Consider the following 17,378-nt stretch of genomic DNA (forward strand, 5'->3'; position numbering starts at 1 on the left):
ACAACTACAGGTGATTTTTCTGCATCAACGTCATTTATTTATATGCATGACTTCAGGCTTGTAACTTTTTGTAACTTCTCCACTAAATGTTAGGCTAGAGCAGTCCTTCAGCCTAGCACTTCTCGAGGACATTGATTTCTGTTAGATGGGATGTTCAGAACATCAGCCTATGCCCTAGAAGAGAGGATCTGGGGAAGCCTATGGATCACTGCCAGAAGTCCCTGGCTTTTCAGTCTCACTCAAATTGTTCAGAGCCAAATCCTCCTGAAGATTCATTCCCAAATTGAATGGCTCCTGAACAATACAGAAGGCTACAGCTATCTCACCAGGTTGCCTTATAGAGCTTACTTAAAGATTTTTCACAATAGCCTTATAAGATAAGAAGTGCAGATTATTATTTGATCACATGAAAAAACCAAGGCACACAGTGGCATCACAAGTCACAGGAAGCTGGAACCATTACTTGGTCCTCCAAGGAGACAAAGTACATTATCTGAATGCTCAATTCTTTGGTCTTACGTTAAGCCATGCTCGCTTTGCTACTTCTGTCTAATTGAAAGAAAGGAAAACTGAAGCATGAAATTTCAGAGATACACCACTCAAGTGTCTTCATGGGAGAACCTATTTCATTCGCACATAAAAAGAACAGGTTCTGCACTGGTCCAACTTTAGCTTTTAAAACTAAAGGATAGAGTTTGGTCCCAGGGTCTGTAAATGACAGCAATGTGGAGGAGAAGAGCCCTCTGCCTCCAGGACAGGATATCTCCATGTGTCATACATCTGGGTTGTGACAGTATCCCTGTGCTGCTTCTGTAAACTAAGTATCTCCCAAGTGTCATTGCTCTGTCACCTTGATCTTGCTCTCCATCAGGATTGGGAAGGAGAACAGAAACCAAGGCATGAGGGAGACCAAATCATCCTTGAAAGCTACATCCCAAAGACATCCTGATCCAAAAGGACAACTGGATAAACGGGAAAGTGTGGCAGGTGTTTTTTTTGGTTTTTTTTTTTTTTTTTTGATAGTCATTTGTGCAACCAAATACTCAGTAGGCTTTGCATGGGCTGCCAGTAGCATGCAGCCTATGGCTGTCAACTGAGGACAGGACTAGGATTGCACTTCTGTTGCAGGCTGAGCAGCTCAGCCTAATTTGACTGTACCTCTCACTCCTTGTCAGAAGTGCAGAGGCCCTCGTGGGAGAATCGCAGTTTCCTTTGCTCCTCTTCTGCTGAGATCCTTAAAGCAGGCAAGGGTGCGGTGAGATGTCTAATCCTCCTCCCCGCCCTTCACCTGGTTCGCTTGGGGCCTAAAGGTCGTGAACGATCTTGTTGTGTCTCGTCAGTGCCCTTTCCTAATTAGAGGCAGAGCAGACAAAAAGTAGAAGGGAGGGGCAGCATCATCTTTCCCAATGCAGAATACTGAGGAAGAGTAGCGTTTCCTCCACACCCGTCTAAAAGTGTTCACCAATTGCCCAATCACGAGAGCCAGCACCAAGGACTCAGGATGATTCAGGGCATACTTTCAACCTCCTCAGTTCTTGAGCAAGGTCGAGGGGGTCGGGCTTCCGGGGAGACATTGCATCACAGTTTGGAAAAAACTTGGGAATCTTCCTTAAAGGACTCATTCTTCCAGGAAGCGGGCAAAGAAAGAGCGGAGTAGGCGCCTGGGTGCTAGAAGCTGCAAAGAAATCCGACCTCACCTTGGGCTCAAGAGTGAAAGTGGGGTCACTCCGGGACCAGCCCGCGCATGGCAGGAAGGACTCCCGCAGGTCTCCACGTGCTCGGCCGCTCCCCATTAGGTGGCACTTCTGCGCCAGCCCGAAGGGACCGGGGGGCGCGGTGGCACAAAGAGAGGCGCGGTTTAGACACCTGTGCGCCTCCGCCCAGTTGCGAGCCGGCGGGACGCCAGGGACCGCCCGAGCCCTTCCGAGCCCGCGGGGAGGGCAAGGAGCGCCGACGTGCCCCGCGCAAGGTGGAGGCGGCCACCTGGGCGCCCGCGCGCGCGGGGCGGCGCTAGGACCCGAGCGGCGCACCTGTTGGCTGGCGCCCCGGGCCCCGCCCGCCCTCCGCCCCGAGTGCCCGGCCCGCCGAGTGCCGGAGCGGCGGGGACAGTGCGAGCCGAGGGCATCGGCGTGGCGGTGTTGGCGCGCGGCCCCGGGAGCACCATGGCCGAGCTGCTGCGGAGCCTGCAGGATTCCCAGCTCGTCGCCCGCTTCCAGCGCCGCTGCGGGCTCTTCCCGGCGCCGGATGAAGGCCCCCGCGAGAACGGCGCGGGCCCCGCGGAGGGCGCGGCGCGGGCGCCGGGGCTCGGGCAGCTCCCTGCGGCCAACGGCAAGGGCGGCGGGGGGCCGGCCAACGGGCTGCGGAGAGTCGCGGCCCCGCAGGTAACCACGGTCAGGTGTTCGCGGGGGGTGGGGGAGGGGACAGCCCGCGCCGCAGCCGGCGGACTTGAGGGTCCCGCGGACTCCGCTACGCGGGGGACCGGCGAGCGCCATCCCCGGCAGCGACCGGGCTGCGGGCGCCGGGTACGGAGGGGAGTGGGGGCGGGGAGTCCAGTCACCAGGATGCCATCCCTTAGGCTGCGTAGTAGCACCCACGTCCGTTCAGACATCAGATGCACCAGCAGCTTTAGACACAGTCTTTAGACTTTCTCCTTTCATGAGTGAAATTTATGTTGCTGAGCTTTCTCCCAAATGTGTAAGAGTTACGTAATTGAAAAGGGCGGGGGGAATGTCCTTGGCGTTTTCGCTAGAGGCTTCTCTGGGGAGAAATTCTGAGGACTCCCTCAGGATTCCTGAGTTTTCGCCCCATTCCCCCACTCACCTCCCCCCGGCCTGATCCGCACTCAAGGGGTGTAGCAGGGCCCGCTGTGCCCTTCACTGTCCCGCATTTCCAGCTCTAAGGACAGAACTTCAGGTTTCAGTTGCGCCTGGAGAGATCTACAAACCGCACCCCTACCCGCACCGGGGCGGAATCCCCATCCCCTTCCTGCCGGGTGGGTCTCTTGTGACTGGCACCAGGGACTTTGAACAGATGCTGTCGAGAGAGAAGCTCACCGCGCTCCCCTCCAGGCGTTCAGAGTGTGCTTATACAACACACTGCGGCTCTGGGGAGCCGGCGTGTGTTGTCATCGCGGTGCACAGAGACTCAAGGCAGGAGGGACCGAACAGGCTGCAGATGCTAGCGGGCCAGGGCTGCTGGCCTCCCCGGCGGGGGGGGGGGGGGGGGGGGGGCTGCCCGAATCGGCCCTGCCACCCGCAGAAGCTGCCCTCGCCCTGGGAGAGCTCACAGTGTGGCACTGGAGGAAGGAAGCAATGTATTGACGATTCCCACTCCTTGTGTTGGGGGCGGGGGTTGGGGAGGGATGAAGAGCTGTCTCGGTGACAGGGAGGTGACATTTATTCACGTGTAGCTTTCCAGATCTCCTAACTGAGGAATGATGGAGACCTGGCTTCAGTGTGGGATGGCATATTGCGGGCATTGGATTAGAAAATTTATTTGAGAGAGTGAGGGTGGGGTGTGTGCTCCACTCCAGAGAAATCCTCTATAATGTTCTTTTCTTTTCTTTTCAATTGTTCCTTCTCTGTCCCATATGACATCTAGTAACTTTTAGATGAGTTTGAGACCTGCCTCCACCCCTTCCGCTTTCCTCTTGCCTTGTCTTAAAAATGGGACAGAGTGAGGATCTAAGAACCAGTTACATACCTGAAATGTGGCAGGGCATCTTCTGTGCACACACGTACGTACCGTTTAACACACAGGGAGGGGCCCCAGAGGCTTTCTGATGCTCTCTCCCCACATTTCCTCTCTGTTTCTTCAATTCCAGAAGCTAAGCAGGGTGCATTTTCCCGCGAATGCTTTTCCAACTGTTCAAACATTACCTCAATTCTGGAAAAGGTTCCTCCTGCCCTTTAAAAGCAAGATAAACAGATGTCTTGCAGAGAGGTTACCTCTACCTGCTTAAAAAGCCTGTGCCCCCAGCCACATAGCAGCGGTCTCTCTCTCTTCCCGTCCAACACACAACCTTTCTCACCATAGACGGTGAAACACTGAGAGGAAGCTGAAGATTCACGGTGAGAAGTCATTGTATTGGTGTATGATGGGGGGGAAATAGCCCAGGAGAGCATTTGGTACATGAGAGGTTAGTGAATGTTTTTATTTTTATTTTCATTTTTTTTATTTTTAAAGATTTTATTTACTTATTTGACAGGCAGAGATCACAAGTGGGCAGAGAGGCAGGCAGAGAGAGAGGAGGAAGCAGGCTCCCCACTGAGCAGAGAGCCCGATGCAGGGGTTTGATCCCATAACCCTGGAATTCCGATCTGAGCCGAAAGCAGAGGCTTTAACCCACTGAGCCACCCAGGCGCCCCTAGTGAATGTTTTAAAAGGCGGGTCTGTTTCAGGTGACTTCGGGAGATTAATATTTTGCAAATGTAGAGAGGGTTCAATAGGAAAATGATTACATAGCTGTCTTGGATCCTTAATAGGACTCTAAGGGGACAATTGGGAAACTTCTCTCCAACAAGCCATTCTTCCCTGTGGCCTTTGGCCTCCGCCCAACCTGTGGCAGGCCTGAGCTGCCTCTCCTTTCTTCAAATAACCCCACTCATCCTTCAGTTTCAAAGGTCAGCTCTTCAAGAGACTCTTTTGCTCACCTTTGAGTCTCACTCCATGTTTTAGAGGTTCTCTTTGTTTCTGGTGATTCTTCATTACAGCGTTTATCACATTATGTAAATATGCCTTTGAGAGGGGGGTGGTTCCTGATTATCGTCAGTCTTCTCCAGTGGGTGAAAAGCTCTGAGAATGCAGGAAACTTGCCTGGTGTGCTCATTATTTTCTTCACGTGGGAGCTCAGTGAATTTTGGGAATAAATGAGTGCAGACTGTAATATAAAATCTGCCCTGTAAAAAGCAAGATAAGCAGATTTCTTGCAAAGACTCATCTTCTTGCTGCTTCAGCAAGCAGCGTGGTAGGGGTTTCCCCCTTCCCATCCCAAACACGACTTCACTCACTATAGATCATGAAAAAGTAAGAGATAGCTAAAAATTCAAAATAAGAGATTAAAGATTTTTTTTAAATTGAAGTGTAACTATGGAAAATCAAATGTTTTCCATGTAGCCTAGGAAGCATGTGGACACTGATTTAAGACCCTCCTAACAGTAGAGAATTGTTTTCTTCATTTGGGTGACTTCAGAATGCAACACATCTAATTTTTCTCACCTCGCACATTTGCTGTATTTATTTTAATCCTTAAAACAGGACAAATGCAGAAACAAGTAATGACTTCCGGGACCAATTTTCACGTAACACCATGCACTGCTAAGTTAAAGATTAACTACATCCTTTACAAACCAGGGCTAGGCTGGGATTGCACAAAGCTGTCATTGAATAAGCCAGAGTGGACCTCAGAGGCTGCTCACTAGTCCTGCCTTTCACGGACAGATCTGAGTCCTGAAGGGTTAAAGGCTTTGTTGAGGACTTCCCAGACTTTCACACAAGCAGGTCTTTTGATGCTCAGGTCTAAACTGCTCTCTTCTGTGCACCTTCCAGGATTTTGTTTTATCTGTCTCATTGTGAAGGTGTGAGGTGTTGGGCATGGCTGGGAGCTGGGCAGAGGTTGGTTGGAAAGGGAACATGTTGCTTTCAGAGTACAAGGATAACTGGTTTGCAAGGGTAACCGTAGGAGGACATTCCTGGCAGTAGCCAAGATCAAGAAGCAAGGATCCTGGGACCGAGGAGAAGGGCAAAGTTCTGGTTAGAATAGTGTTTGTTTGTCCTGGGGTAAATCCAGGATAGAATGGTATTTTGATTTTTATCATCTTTGCTTACTCAACATAGTTGCATTAAGACAGACTTTGCAGAGCCTTTCCCTATCATTACGTTAGACTGGAGTGATCTTTCCAAATTGTACTGTGTTCCATAAATACCTTTTGATAACTATTTTTTCAGGCATAGTTCTACAGTTGGGTTGAGGTATTTAGAGAAGTCCTTGCATCCCTATTTTGAAATATTTGGGGACCCCCAGGTCTGTCAATCTACAAAAAGCCACCCTTCCTTTGTTGGCGTGCTCCAGTAAAAAGAACCATCTTTGCAATCAGGAGAACTGGATCTGGCTCCACCTTCATGTCACCTTGAACTTCTCTGGGTCTCATCTGTAGACGGGCAGAGTGGAATAGAACCATGGGTTTCCACCTGTGGCTGCACAATATAATCAGTCAGAGGAACCTTGAAAACACAACAAACCAGTGTCCAGGGTCCAGGTGAGAAGTGGGGTCTGGAGAAATGGCAGACAGAGGTGGGAAGCTCCCTTCTCCTGGGACCCACCACACTTAGTGTGTTCAGGATGAGAATGGTGGTACTGGAGGCAGCAGTCATGGCCACTGGGACATTCTGGCTTATGACTCCACTGGCCAACAGGCTGAACTTCAAGTTTTGATTTTCTTTGATGTTCAGGTTTGAAACAGTAAAATAAGCCACTTTGAAAAGGTACCTTTGATTTTTTTTTTCTAGTTACAGATACTGTTCAGATGAGAAAAATTGGAAAAAGACAAATAAAAAATTAAATCCATGGCCATTATACCACTGCCCAAAGGTAATCATGCAGTAAATGTTCAACCTGATTTTTAGAGGCTGTCTGCTACTCTATAGCATAGATAAACTATAATTTAGTTGGCCTCTTGCTGGGCTTTTAGGTTTTTTCCAGTTTTTGAATTAAAAATAACATCTTTATATAAGTATCTTTCCATATATCTTGATTGTCTCTTTTAATTGAGATGTAATTAACACATAATATTGTATTAATTATTGGTGTACAATATAATGATTCATTATTTGTAAATACTGTATTGTGAAATGATCACAGCAAGTCTAGTTAATATCCATCATCACCCATAATTACAGTTTTTCCTTCTTGTGTTATTTTTAACTTTTTTGTTAAAAGATTTTACTTATTTATTTTAAAGAATGAGAGAGAGAGAGAGAGAGCATGCAACCCAGGGGAGGGACTGAGGGGGAAGGAGAGGGAGGGAGGGAATCTCAAGCAGACTCCGAGCTGAACGTGGAGCCCTTCAAGGAGCTCAATCTCAAGACCCTGAAGTCATGACCTGGGCCAAAACCAAGAGTCAGGCGCTTAGCCACCTGAGCCACCCAGGCGCCCCATGATGAGAACTTTTAAGATCTACCCTCTTAGCAACTTTCAAATATACATTATTAACTGTAGTTGCCGTGCCATATGTTACACCCACAAGACTTATTTATTTTGTAACTTTATGGGTGTATTTTGTCACCACCTTCACACATTTCACCAACTCCCGCCCCCAGCACCTCAGGCAACCACCAATCTCTTCTCCTCATCTATGAGTGCAGGTTTTTTTGTTTGTTTTATATTCCACATATACATGAGGTCATACCGTATTTGTTTTTCTCTGACTTATTTCACTTAGCATAATGCCCTCAAGTTCCACCTCCCATATTCTCACAAATGGCAAGATTTCCTTCTTTTTTATGATGAATATTACAGTGTGTGTGTGTGTGGTGTGTATGGTGTGTATGTGGTGTGTGTGTGTGTGGTATGTATGTGGTATGTGTGTGTGTGTCTGTGTGTGTGTGGTGTGTATGTGGTGTGTGTGTGTGGTGTGTATTTGTGTGTGGTGTGTGTGTGTGGTGTGTGGTGTGTTTGGGTGTATGTGTATGGTGTGCGTGTGTGTGGTGTGTTTGGTGTGGGGGTATGTGTGTGTATGTGTGGTGTGTGTGTGTGTGTGGCATATTTTCTTTATCCATACATTCATAGATACTAGAGTTGTTTCCAAATCTTGGCTGTTGAAAATGATGCTGAAATGAACATGGGGGTGCAGATATCTTTTCAAGTTAATGTTTTCTTTTTCTTCAGATAAGTACTCAGAGATGGAATTTCTAGATCATATGGTATTTCTATTTTTAATCTTTAAAAAGATTTTATTTTCTTTTATATTTAAGACATTCATTTATGAGAAAGAGAGCAGGGGGGAGGGTCAGAGGGAAAGGGAGAGAGAGAATCCCAAGAAGACACCCTGGTGAGCACAGAGCCCCATGTGGGGCCCAATTCCATGACCCAAGAGGATGACCTGAGCCAAAATCAAGATTCAGACACTTACCTGACTGAGGCACCCAGGTGCCCCTCAAGGTTCTATTTTTAAGTAATTTTGACATCCAACATAGGACTTGACCTCATAACCCCAAGATCAAGAGTTGCATGATCTACTGACTGAGCCCACCAGGCACCCCTATTTTTAGTTTTTTTTGAGGAATCTCCATGTTGTTTCCATAGTGACAACTTATATTCTCTCCAACAGTACACAAGGATTCCCCTTACTCTACATCCTTGCCAACACTTGTTGTTTTTTGCCTTTCGGATAATAACCCTTCTAACAGGTGTGAGGGGATATGTCATCATCATTTTGATTTGCATTTCCCTGATGCTGAGTGATGTTGCACATCTTTTTGCATGTCTGTTGGCCATCCGAATGTTTTCTTTGGAAAAATGTCTATTCGGATCCTCTGCCCATTTTAATGGGATTATTTGAAAAACAATTCCCCTTATCACTTATATGATTTGCCAGTATCTTCTCCCACGTGGTAGGTTGCCTTTTCATTTTGTTCATGTTTTCCTTCACTGTGCAGCAGCTTTGTAATTTGATGTAGTCGCACTTGTTTGTTTTTGCTTCCGTTGCCTTTGCTTTGGGTGTCAAATCCAAAAAAATCATTGCCAAGACTGATTTCAGTCTTTGATTGTCTTTTTAATTTAAATTTCCAGCCATGGGACTGCTGGGTAGAAATACACGTATTATGGCCTTCAACACTAAGCTGTCCGCAGAACAGGGGTACTAGGATAAGTAACTGTGAGTGCAGGTTTTTCCAGCCCCTCACCACGAGTACGTACTAACACCCTCTTTAATCTTTGGTGAAAATAGACCACCCCTGCATCTTTTTTTTTTCTTTTTTTAAGATTTTACTTATTTAATAAAAAATAAGAGCATGTGACAGCAGGGGGAGGGGCAGAAGGAGAGGGAGAGAGAGAATTTCAAGCAGACTCTGCCCTGAACGTGGAGCCAAGTGTGGGGCTCAATCCCACAACCCTGAGATCAGATGCTTCACCAACTGAGCCACCCAGGCACTCCAATAAGACACTTTCACTTTTATCTCATATTATCTTCCTTTATTTCCAACCAACATTTCTATTTTTTTTTAATTTAAATTTTAGTTAGTTAATATATAATGCAATAGGGTTTCTGGAGTAGAAATCAGTGATTCATTACTTACATGTAACACCCAGAGCTCATCACTTAACAAGCACCCTACTTCCTCCTCATCACCCATCTAGCCCCTTCCCCACCCACCTCCCTCCAGACATCCTCAGTCTGTTCTCTGTGTTAAGAGTGTTCTATGTTTTTTTCCCTCTTTCCATTTTTTCTTTTCCCCCTTCCCATATGTGCATCTGCTTTCTCTCCTTAATTCCACATATGAGTGAGATCATATGCCAGCCAACATTTCTTAATCAGCTACACTGATTCTTGGATTGTCCTCATCCTTAAAGATCCAAAAGATAAATAAGATCTAATTCCTGTCAGAGGAAAGCCACAAAGAAAATGACACAATGTAAAGAATACAAGAATAGAATATGTAGGCTCATAATAATATTAGGATATGAAGCTAATAATAATAATAATGATAGGCTGATAATAATAATAGGATAAGTTTGTGGCCAGGGAGACAGTAGCAGGAGTAGCTCACTATCCCTGGAGGAGCTCATGAAGTCTTGAGTGGGGACTAAAAGAGCAATAAGAGTCAAACAGATGAAAATGTGAAAATCTCAGGGCACCTGGGTGGCTCAGTCCAGGGTCTGGCTCCGTGCTCAGTGGGAAGTCTGCTGGAGATTCTTCCTCTCGCCCTTTCTCTCTGCCCCTTCCCCTGCTCACATGTGCACTTTCTCTCTCAAATAAATAAATAAATAAATCTTTAAAAAAAAGAAACTATGAGAATCTCCTTTCCTTACCTAGGAATCTTAAGTGATAAAACATAAAGGCACCTTGCCATTTTTGGTGAAGAGTGAAACACTGAGACTGGGAAGAGTAAGATTCCCAGCAGGAAACAGACTAAGGGGTAATCGAGCCCTTAAAAAATGGTTAAAATGGCAAATTTGGGGATGCCTGGCTGGCTCGTTCAGCTAAGCAGCTGCCTTCAGCTTGGTTTGTGATTTCAAGGTCCTGGGATTCAGTCCCTCATTGGGCTCCCTGCTCAGAGGGGAGCCTGCTTCTCCTTCTGCCTTCCGCTCCCCCTGCTGTGCTGTCTCTCTCTGACAAATAAATAAAATCTTTTAAATAAATAAATACATGGCAAACTTTATGTTTTGCATATTTTACCTCAAAAAAAAAAAAAAAAGAAAGAAAGAAAGAGGAAATATCCATAGGTTCTACTTCAGGGAGGAGAAACATAATGTCCTTCTCCTTAAGTGTGGGCCACAGAGGAGTCATTTTACAGTACGGACTCCAGGCAGACACCCCCTCAGCCAGGTCATCACGGTTAAGGTCAAGAGTGTAAGCCACGGTGATGCTGTGTGCTCTTGACGCATGTCGAAATTATGTACTCTTGATACACGTTGACCATGGCACTTCACCAGAGTGGTCTTGTTGAAAACCCACACCCTCAGCCTAATCACAAGAAAGACACCAGACAAATCCTAGTTGAGGGGCATCCTGCAAAATACCTGGCCTATCCTCTTCAAAGTTGCCAAGGCTGTAAATAACTAGGAAAGTCTGACAAATGTCACAGCCCGGAGTAGTCCAAGAAGACATGATAGCTAAAGGTCATTGTGGTATCCTCCATGGGACCCTGGAATAGATAAAAAAGGATGTTCGGTAAAAACAAAGTCTGAAGAAAGTATGGAATTTAATTAAAATGCATCAATAAATTTTTCTGCAAATTGAAAACTGTATTAAAAACTAGGGGCGCCTGGGTGGCCCAGAGGGTTAAAGCCTCTTCCTTCAGCTCAGGTCATGATCCCAGGGTCCTGGAATAGAGCCCTGCATTGGGCTCTCTGCTCAGCGGGGAGCTGGCTTCCCCCTCTCTGTGTCTCTGACTCCCTCTCTGCCCACTTGTGTTCTCTGTCTATCAAATAAATAAATAAAATCTTAAAAAATATATATAGTCTAGGGGTACCTAGGTGGCTCAGTCATTTAAGTGTCTGTGTTTGGTTCAGGGCATGATTCCAAGGTCCTAGGATCGAGTCCCACTTCAGGCTCCCTGCAAGCAGGGAGCCTGCTTCTCTGTCTCCCCGACCCCTGCTCATGCTCTCTCTCACTGCCTCTTTCTCTCTCTCTCTCTCAAATAAATAAAATCTTTAAAAATAAATAAATAAATTTAAATAAAATTTAAAATAAAATTTTAAATTTAAATAAAAATTTAAAAGTCTTTAAATTTTTCTAAAAGGTGGTAGGTAATTGAAGGAAATTCAAAGATGGAATCATTTACAAAGTTGTAGGTGGTGTTGGAAAAACCAACAAGGAAGGGTTAGCATCTAGGAGCAGATGACTGTCAGTCTAAAATGGCAAGAGGAGAACATTGGTTCTGGTAAGGCCAGCCTCAGTGAGCAATTAGCTGTCAGAGAGAGACCCCTGACAGGAGCTGCCTTTAGTAGAGAAACAGCCACAGCCAGGCTGGAGGAGTAGAGGAACTCTACCTCCAAGTCATTCTCCACACACCCGCTCCTATGCTGCCAGTGCCTTCCTTGGGCCAAATTCAATCAGAAGCCAGGGAGACTGGGAGCCTGCCCATGGCCCCACACAAAGGTCAGCCTCCGTGGAGAAGGGTGTAGGGTGGACCCAGAAGGACAAATGGGAAGTATCCAGCGCCGGGTAGCATAAAGAAACTGGGATGGTTCTACCAGCTGAAGTTTGGGGCTTGAGCCAGAGTTTTAGGCTGGAGCCTGAACATGAAATCAAGCCTTAATATCTGTTTGGATTCCTTTGTGATACCCTTGAGTGGCACCTTCACCCACAAACTCTTAGAAGGAAAGAGAGCACTAATGGTTTCTTAAGACATAGGTTTGTCTTGTTAATCTTACAAATAAAACAGTAATTTTGTAACGAAAATGGTTTTATTCAGGAAGAGCAAAAGAATTGCAATTTGGGACAAGGAAACTCCAGCAAAGCCAACTACAACAAAACAGAGGAGAGGAACACTCTTTACAGAGCTTAGAGGGGGGTTGGGAAGGCTGTTAGAAACAAAAAGTCCATTGGCATAAACGAGAAGTTTGAAATATAGTGGCTTTTCATTGGCTGAGTTGTGACAGCTCTCATTGGCTGGGCTGTTGCTTGGCCTGGAGAAAACCTTTTCTTCCTCTTGCTGGGGTGGTCTGGACTTGCAGGTTTGTTTTGCGTTGCGTCTGCAATTGGCTGAAGAGTGGTAGGGTATGAGAGCTCCTCCTGCACTCCGCTGGTTCCATTCCAAAGGAGGTTTCCTTTCACCAATTTTCATACCATAGTTTGGGGCACTGGGACCCATTCTGGGACCCCATCATTATGGCTCCAAACTGATTGGATTGGGGAGCAGCCCTCTACTCATTGGAAGCTTTCTATAGGCTGTTCAATGTCTGATGACGTGGCCTGAGGTGAGGACCTCACCCAAGTGGGCCATTGCCCAGGGGAGAGTGACTGATGGCACCAATCGCATTGCACCTGGAGGGAGTCTGAATGCAGGACCCACAAATAGGGACGGAAATGGTGGAGTGGTGGTGAGTTTCAGAGAGAGAAAGGAGGCCACAGGCAGAACCCTTCAGCCAGAGAAAGCAGTAGGAAAGTAGAAGCTCACGGTATCGGGGCGCCTGGGTGGCTCAGTGGGTAAAGCCACTGCCTTCGGCTCAGGTCATGATCTCAGGGTCCTGGGATTGAGTCCCGCATCGGGCTCTCTGCTCAGCAGGGAGCCTGCTTCCTCCTCTCTCTCTCTCTGCCTGCCTCTCTGCCTACTTGTGATCTCTCTCTGTCAAATAAATAAATAAAAAATCTTTAAAAAAAAAAAAAAAGAAGAAGAAGAAGAAGCTCACAGTATCTAGGAGAGCAGCAACTCCACGGCCATGGTAAGAAGTCGAAGAGAAAACTCCCAAAAGGAGAAAGAAGCTCCATCTTGAGTGTGGTTGGCTCCACTTCGGAGGGCAGGTGCTGGAGGCACTGTTGGCCTTCGGGATGGAACAGCTGGGGGCGGAGGGGGGTGGTGCCCAGGGATGGTGACTGGTTGTACGGCCTCTGAGCACATCTCGTTGCTTCCTGAGGCATCACGGAACAGACTCCTCTCCCTGGAAGAGGCCTGTGTGGGTCTTTCCTTGTGAGTGGTGTGCGCTGGTCCCCTGCTGCTTCGAGGGCGTGCCCATAACTTCGATCAGATCATGAGTTTTATCACTTTTGTGTAGTTGGGAATGGGGACAGGTAGATAGTGGCAGGGGTCCGATCCCTCTTTCTCCTGTGCACCCCCAGGGCCAAACATGGCAGCTACTTAATACCACCTGTTGAACGAAGCATGTAAGGCTGTGCTAAACTCAACCTTTTCTTTCTTGGCAGAAATACAATAAAATGGGGTCATTTTATCCCTGACGACTTTACCTGGCTATGTGTTCTTTTAGCCCAACTTTTTGTTGTTGTTGTTTTGTTTTTGTTTTTGTGTTAGCTCCTTCCTTTTAATCTGGGAAACTGATGAAAGGTTTTGATTAATGAATAACTTTTTTTTATGAGTTTGCTTTCTTCATTTGGACACTGTGAAGGGAGTTTGGGGATGGCTAGAAGTTCGTCAGGGTGAAACAGACACCTGTCAACTTTTTAAAAATGTGATTAAGCTACTATGTTTAGGAAAGCTGTTGACAGCAAGCCTTGTTTAATTCTAATTATCTTGACTTATAATTAAGATGTCAACATTTTTAAATTTAAAAGAAGCACTTGCACGTCTGTTGTTACAGTTTTTGTTAATTATTTAATCCTCTGTTTTCCTGATAAGAATTATGTCTCCAACAAAGGCATTCTTGCATTTTGTTTGGCACAGAATTTTCCTGGGAGAAAAAAAAAAACGGTTTCCTGGCAACACGTTTTGAGTGTTTCTATCTGTGTTAGAAATCTATGAAAATGCTAAAATTGGGGGCATCCACTGGCCTTTATTATCTGCTTGCCTGGTGAGATACATGGCACATAGAAAGAAAATGAGATATTGAAAAATCCAGTGGAGACCGCGTGACCCATGTTTTTCTCTCCTCACTCCTGCTTCCAACACAGTATGAACTAATTAGCCAAGTGTTTTAAAAATCAAAGCAAGCAATCCTTAAGTGCAAGCCCCTGTGGCCGAAAGGAGAAGGAAATAACCACCTGATATCTTGAAAGGAGGGCTGAAAAAGGAGTCATGGTTTCCTTGAACCATTTTGAATAATTGCCTGCAGGCTCCCAAATGCTCACTGGCATTTTTATACCCATTTGTTTAATAAAACAAAACAAACCATCAGATTTATTTTTGCTTCTGTGAATGCTGTTTCTTTGGTATGCATGCCTGCTGGAGAAATGCCCTCTCAAGTATGTTTTGATTTTTCTACATGGCAAAATCTTTGTTCCCATAGGGTTTTATGGGAAACAGCCCACCAAAGCAAGGGCTCCTATGGGTACGAGGGAGAGGGAATGGTGGAGGTTCCTTTGAGGGGTGCCTGGGTGGCTCAGTGAGTTAAGCCTCTGCCTTCAGCTCAGGTCATGATTTCAGGGTCCTGGGATTGAGCCCCGCATCGAGCCCCACATCGGGCTTTATGCTCAGCGGGGACCCTGCTTCCCCCTCTCTCTATGCCAACTTGTGATCTCTCCCTCTTTGTCAAATAAATAAATAAAATCTTTAAAAAAAAAAAAAAAGTTTCCTTGGGTAAAATGTTGGGAGCTGAGAAGCCAGGATTTAATTGGTGGAGAAGGGACTTAGGTAAACATGATAACATTTTTCTGAAGTTAAAAAAAATCGCCTTCTCCTGAAAGGTGATTTACAAAGTGGCCATGAAATATACATCAAAGATTTTGTTAAAGACATGACAAGTGAAAAGTGGCTCTGTTAGAAGTTGGGTTTTGTGGAGTTTTTTTTTACCCCTATATTCTGAATTTTGATCTTTTGATGATTTTCGGGTAGGAAGTCATTAAATATTTTGAAATTAATTTTTGTACTTTTTAACTCCTTTTTTTAAGGAATTTTTCTTCTCTTTCTCTCTCTCTTTTAGGATTTTACTTATTTTTTGAGAAAGAGAGAGTGAGAAGGATCAGGGATCTGCTTCTCCCTTTAGGAGGAGCAGGGAGCCGAGCAGGGAGCCCAGTGCGGGACTCCATCCCAGGACCCTGAGATCATGACTTGAGCTGAAGGCAGATGACTTGAGCTGAAGGCAAGACGCCTAAGGCACCCAGGCATTCTTAAGTATTATTTCAGAAATTATTTCAGAAATCTTTTATTTTTGACTTTTTAGGATGTAATTTCTGATTTTTGAAAATCTGCAAGAACACTATGAAAAAATTCCTATGTACTCTTGACCCATGTTTTCCTAATGTTAACATCAGATATAGCCACAGCACAGAAAAGAGTGTGCAGTCTGTGGACTTTGTTCCATTCTGGAAATTCTTCAGTCTTTCTTTGCATTTCCTCACCTTGACTTCTAGAAAGTTCAGACCACTTGGTATAATGCCGTTTTTTTTTGTTGTTGTTGTTGTTGTTTTTTAAGATTTTATTTATTTGACAGACAGAGATCACAAGTAGGCAGAGAGGCAGGCAGAGAGAGAGAGGGAAGCAGGCTCCCTGCTGAGCAGAGAGCCCGATGTGGGACTCGATCCCAGGACCCTGAGCCGAAGGCAGCGGCTTAACCCACTGAGCCACCCAGGCGCCCCTGTATAATGTTGTTTTGATTTGTTCAATGTTTCCTCATGATGACACTTAGGTTCTGTAGTTTGGGTGGGGCGGAGGTGGGGAACACTAAGGCAAGATATCGTATTCTTAGTGCATCATATCAAGAGGCACAAAATGCTGATTTATTCCATCACCAGTGATTTTAACTTCAAACACCTTTAAACGTGCATTAAGTGGTTTCTTCCAGGTAAATGTTTTTCTCTTTACAATTAAGAACTATGCTGTAGGGTTCCTGGGTGGCTCAATCAGTTAAGCTCAGGTCATGATCCCAGGGTCCTGGAATCGAGTCCCACGTCGGGCTCCCTGGTCAGTGGGGAGCCTGCTTCTGCCTCTCCCTCCGCCACTCCCCCTGCTTGTGCTTACAAGCTCTCTCTCTCAAAGAAAAAAAACCAAAATCTGTAAAAAAATAAGTAAATAAATAAAAAGTATGCTGTAGGCCGGTATTAAGACACATCGTAAATGTCTTGTTTCTTGGCATATTTTCATCATCCATGAATTTTGTCCTCCATTAGTGACATTATCCTTTAAAAAGTGATCAGCCCATTTGATAGCAGAATGAAAACATCTCATTATTCTAATTTTGTATTGCTTTCATCTCTAATGAGGTTGAATATTTTTCTTCTGTTTAGCAGATACTTGTATTAACCCTTTTTGGGAATGGTCTGGTTAGAGGCTTATTTATTTTTTCCCCCACTGTGATTTTAGTGGAGGTGTTTTTCCTACTGATTTTGGATGGTCCTTTTGTAGTTCATCCATTGTGCACCAAAATCTTCCACTATACATCGGTTAACATAAGCTCACAACCAATAAGTGACTAAGCCTTCCTTGTAAAGAGAAAACCTTTGGAGTCTGAGGAGAAGGGAGTTACAGAGGAAGTAATAGCTTCCCTCTAGTTATCTGTGGGCTTAGGTAAGTTATGCTGGATTTCCTTGTTCTTCTACCTGTTATTGCCAGGTCCAGAAAGCCCATCATTCCCATCCTGTGACAGGCTTGTGATATTTCAGTAGCGTGGGGCAAGGGTTGGGGGTTCTGAAAGGTTAGGGAAAGCCTACATCCCTGACAACCCTGAGCGGGGAAGGCAGTAGCTTCGAGGGTGTTACCCCCATATTGTGATGGTGTGATAGTGAGGCAGTAAAAGAATTCGTTCGGTTGGGCACTGCAAAGGGTGACAGACAATTCTGAGCTCTCCCAGCCTTGGTTGGTTCCCAAGGTGGCTTCTGGGCTGCTTTCTTGCTGTGCTGTTATGCCACACGTGTCCTCAAAGAGAAGGAATGGATTACTATCCCCAACATTCACTCAGTAACGTTAATTCTGATAACCATCACTTTTGGAAAGGAGGGACTTAGATGGAGGCAAAATTAAGTGATCAATAATGTCCATTGATCACTTAATTTTGCCTCCATCTAACCCCATCTAATGCCTCAGTCATATTTTTATCATCCGAAAAATTT

The 17,378-nt window shown here is 45.5% G+C and overlaps 1 protein-coding gene across 1 annotated transcript in view; it reads left to right on the forward strand.

Moving 5' to 3' along the window:
- The first annotated feature begins 2,065 nt into the window (after nt 1-2,065).
- The window catches only part of SGPP2 (sphingosine-1-phosphate phosphatase 2), a 110,630-nt gene continuing 95,317 nt past the window's right edge, over nt 2,066-17,378 (forward strand). Inside the window, exon 1 of the mRNA XM_059393578.1 lies at nt 2,066-2,381. Coding sequence (XP_059249561.1) covers nt 2,163-2,381 — 219 coding nt within the window. The 5' untranslated portion in view covers nt 2,066-2,162. The remainder of the gene's footprint in view (nt 2,382-17,378) is intronic.

Source organism: Mustela nigripes, chromosome 3 (genome assembly GCF_022355385.1).
Source record: "Mustela nigripes isolate SB6536 chromosome 3, MUSNIG.SB6536, whole genome shotgun sequence".
NCBI lineage: Eukaryota > Metazoa > Chordata > Mammalia > Carnivora > Mustelidae > Mustela > Mustela nigripes.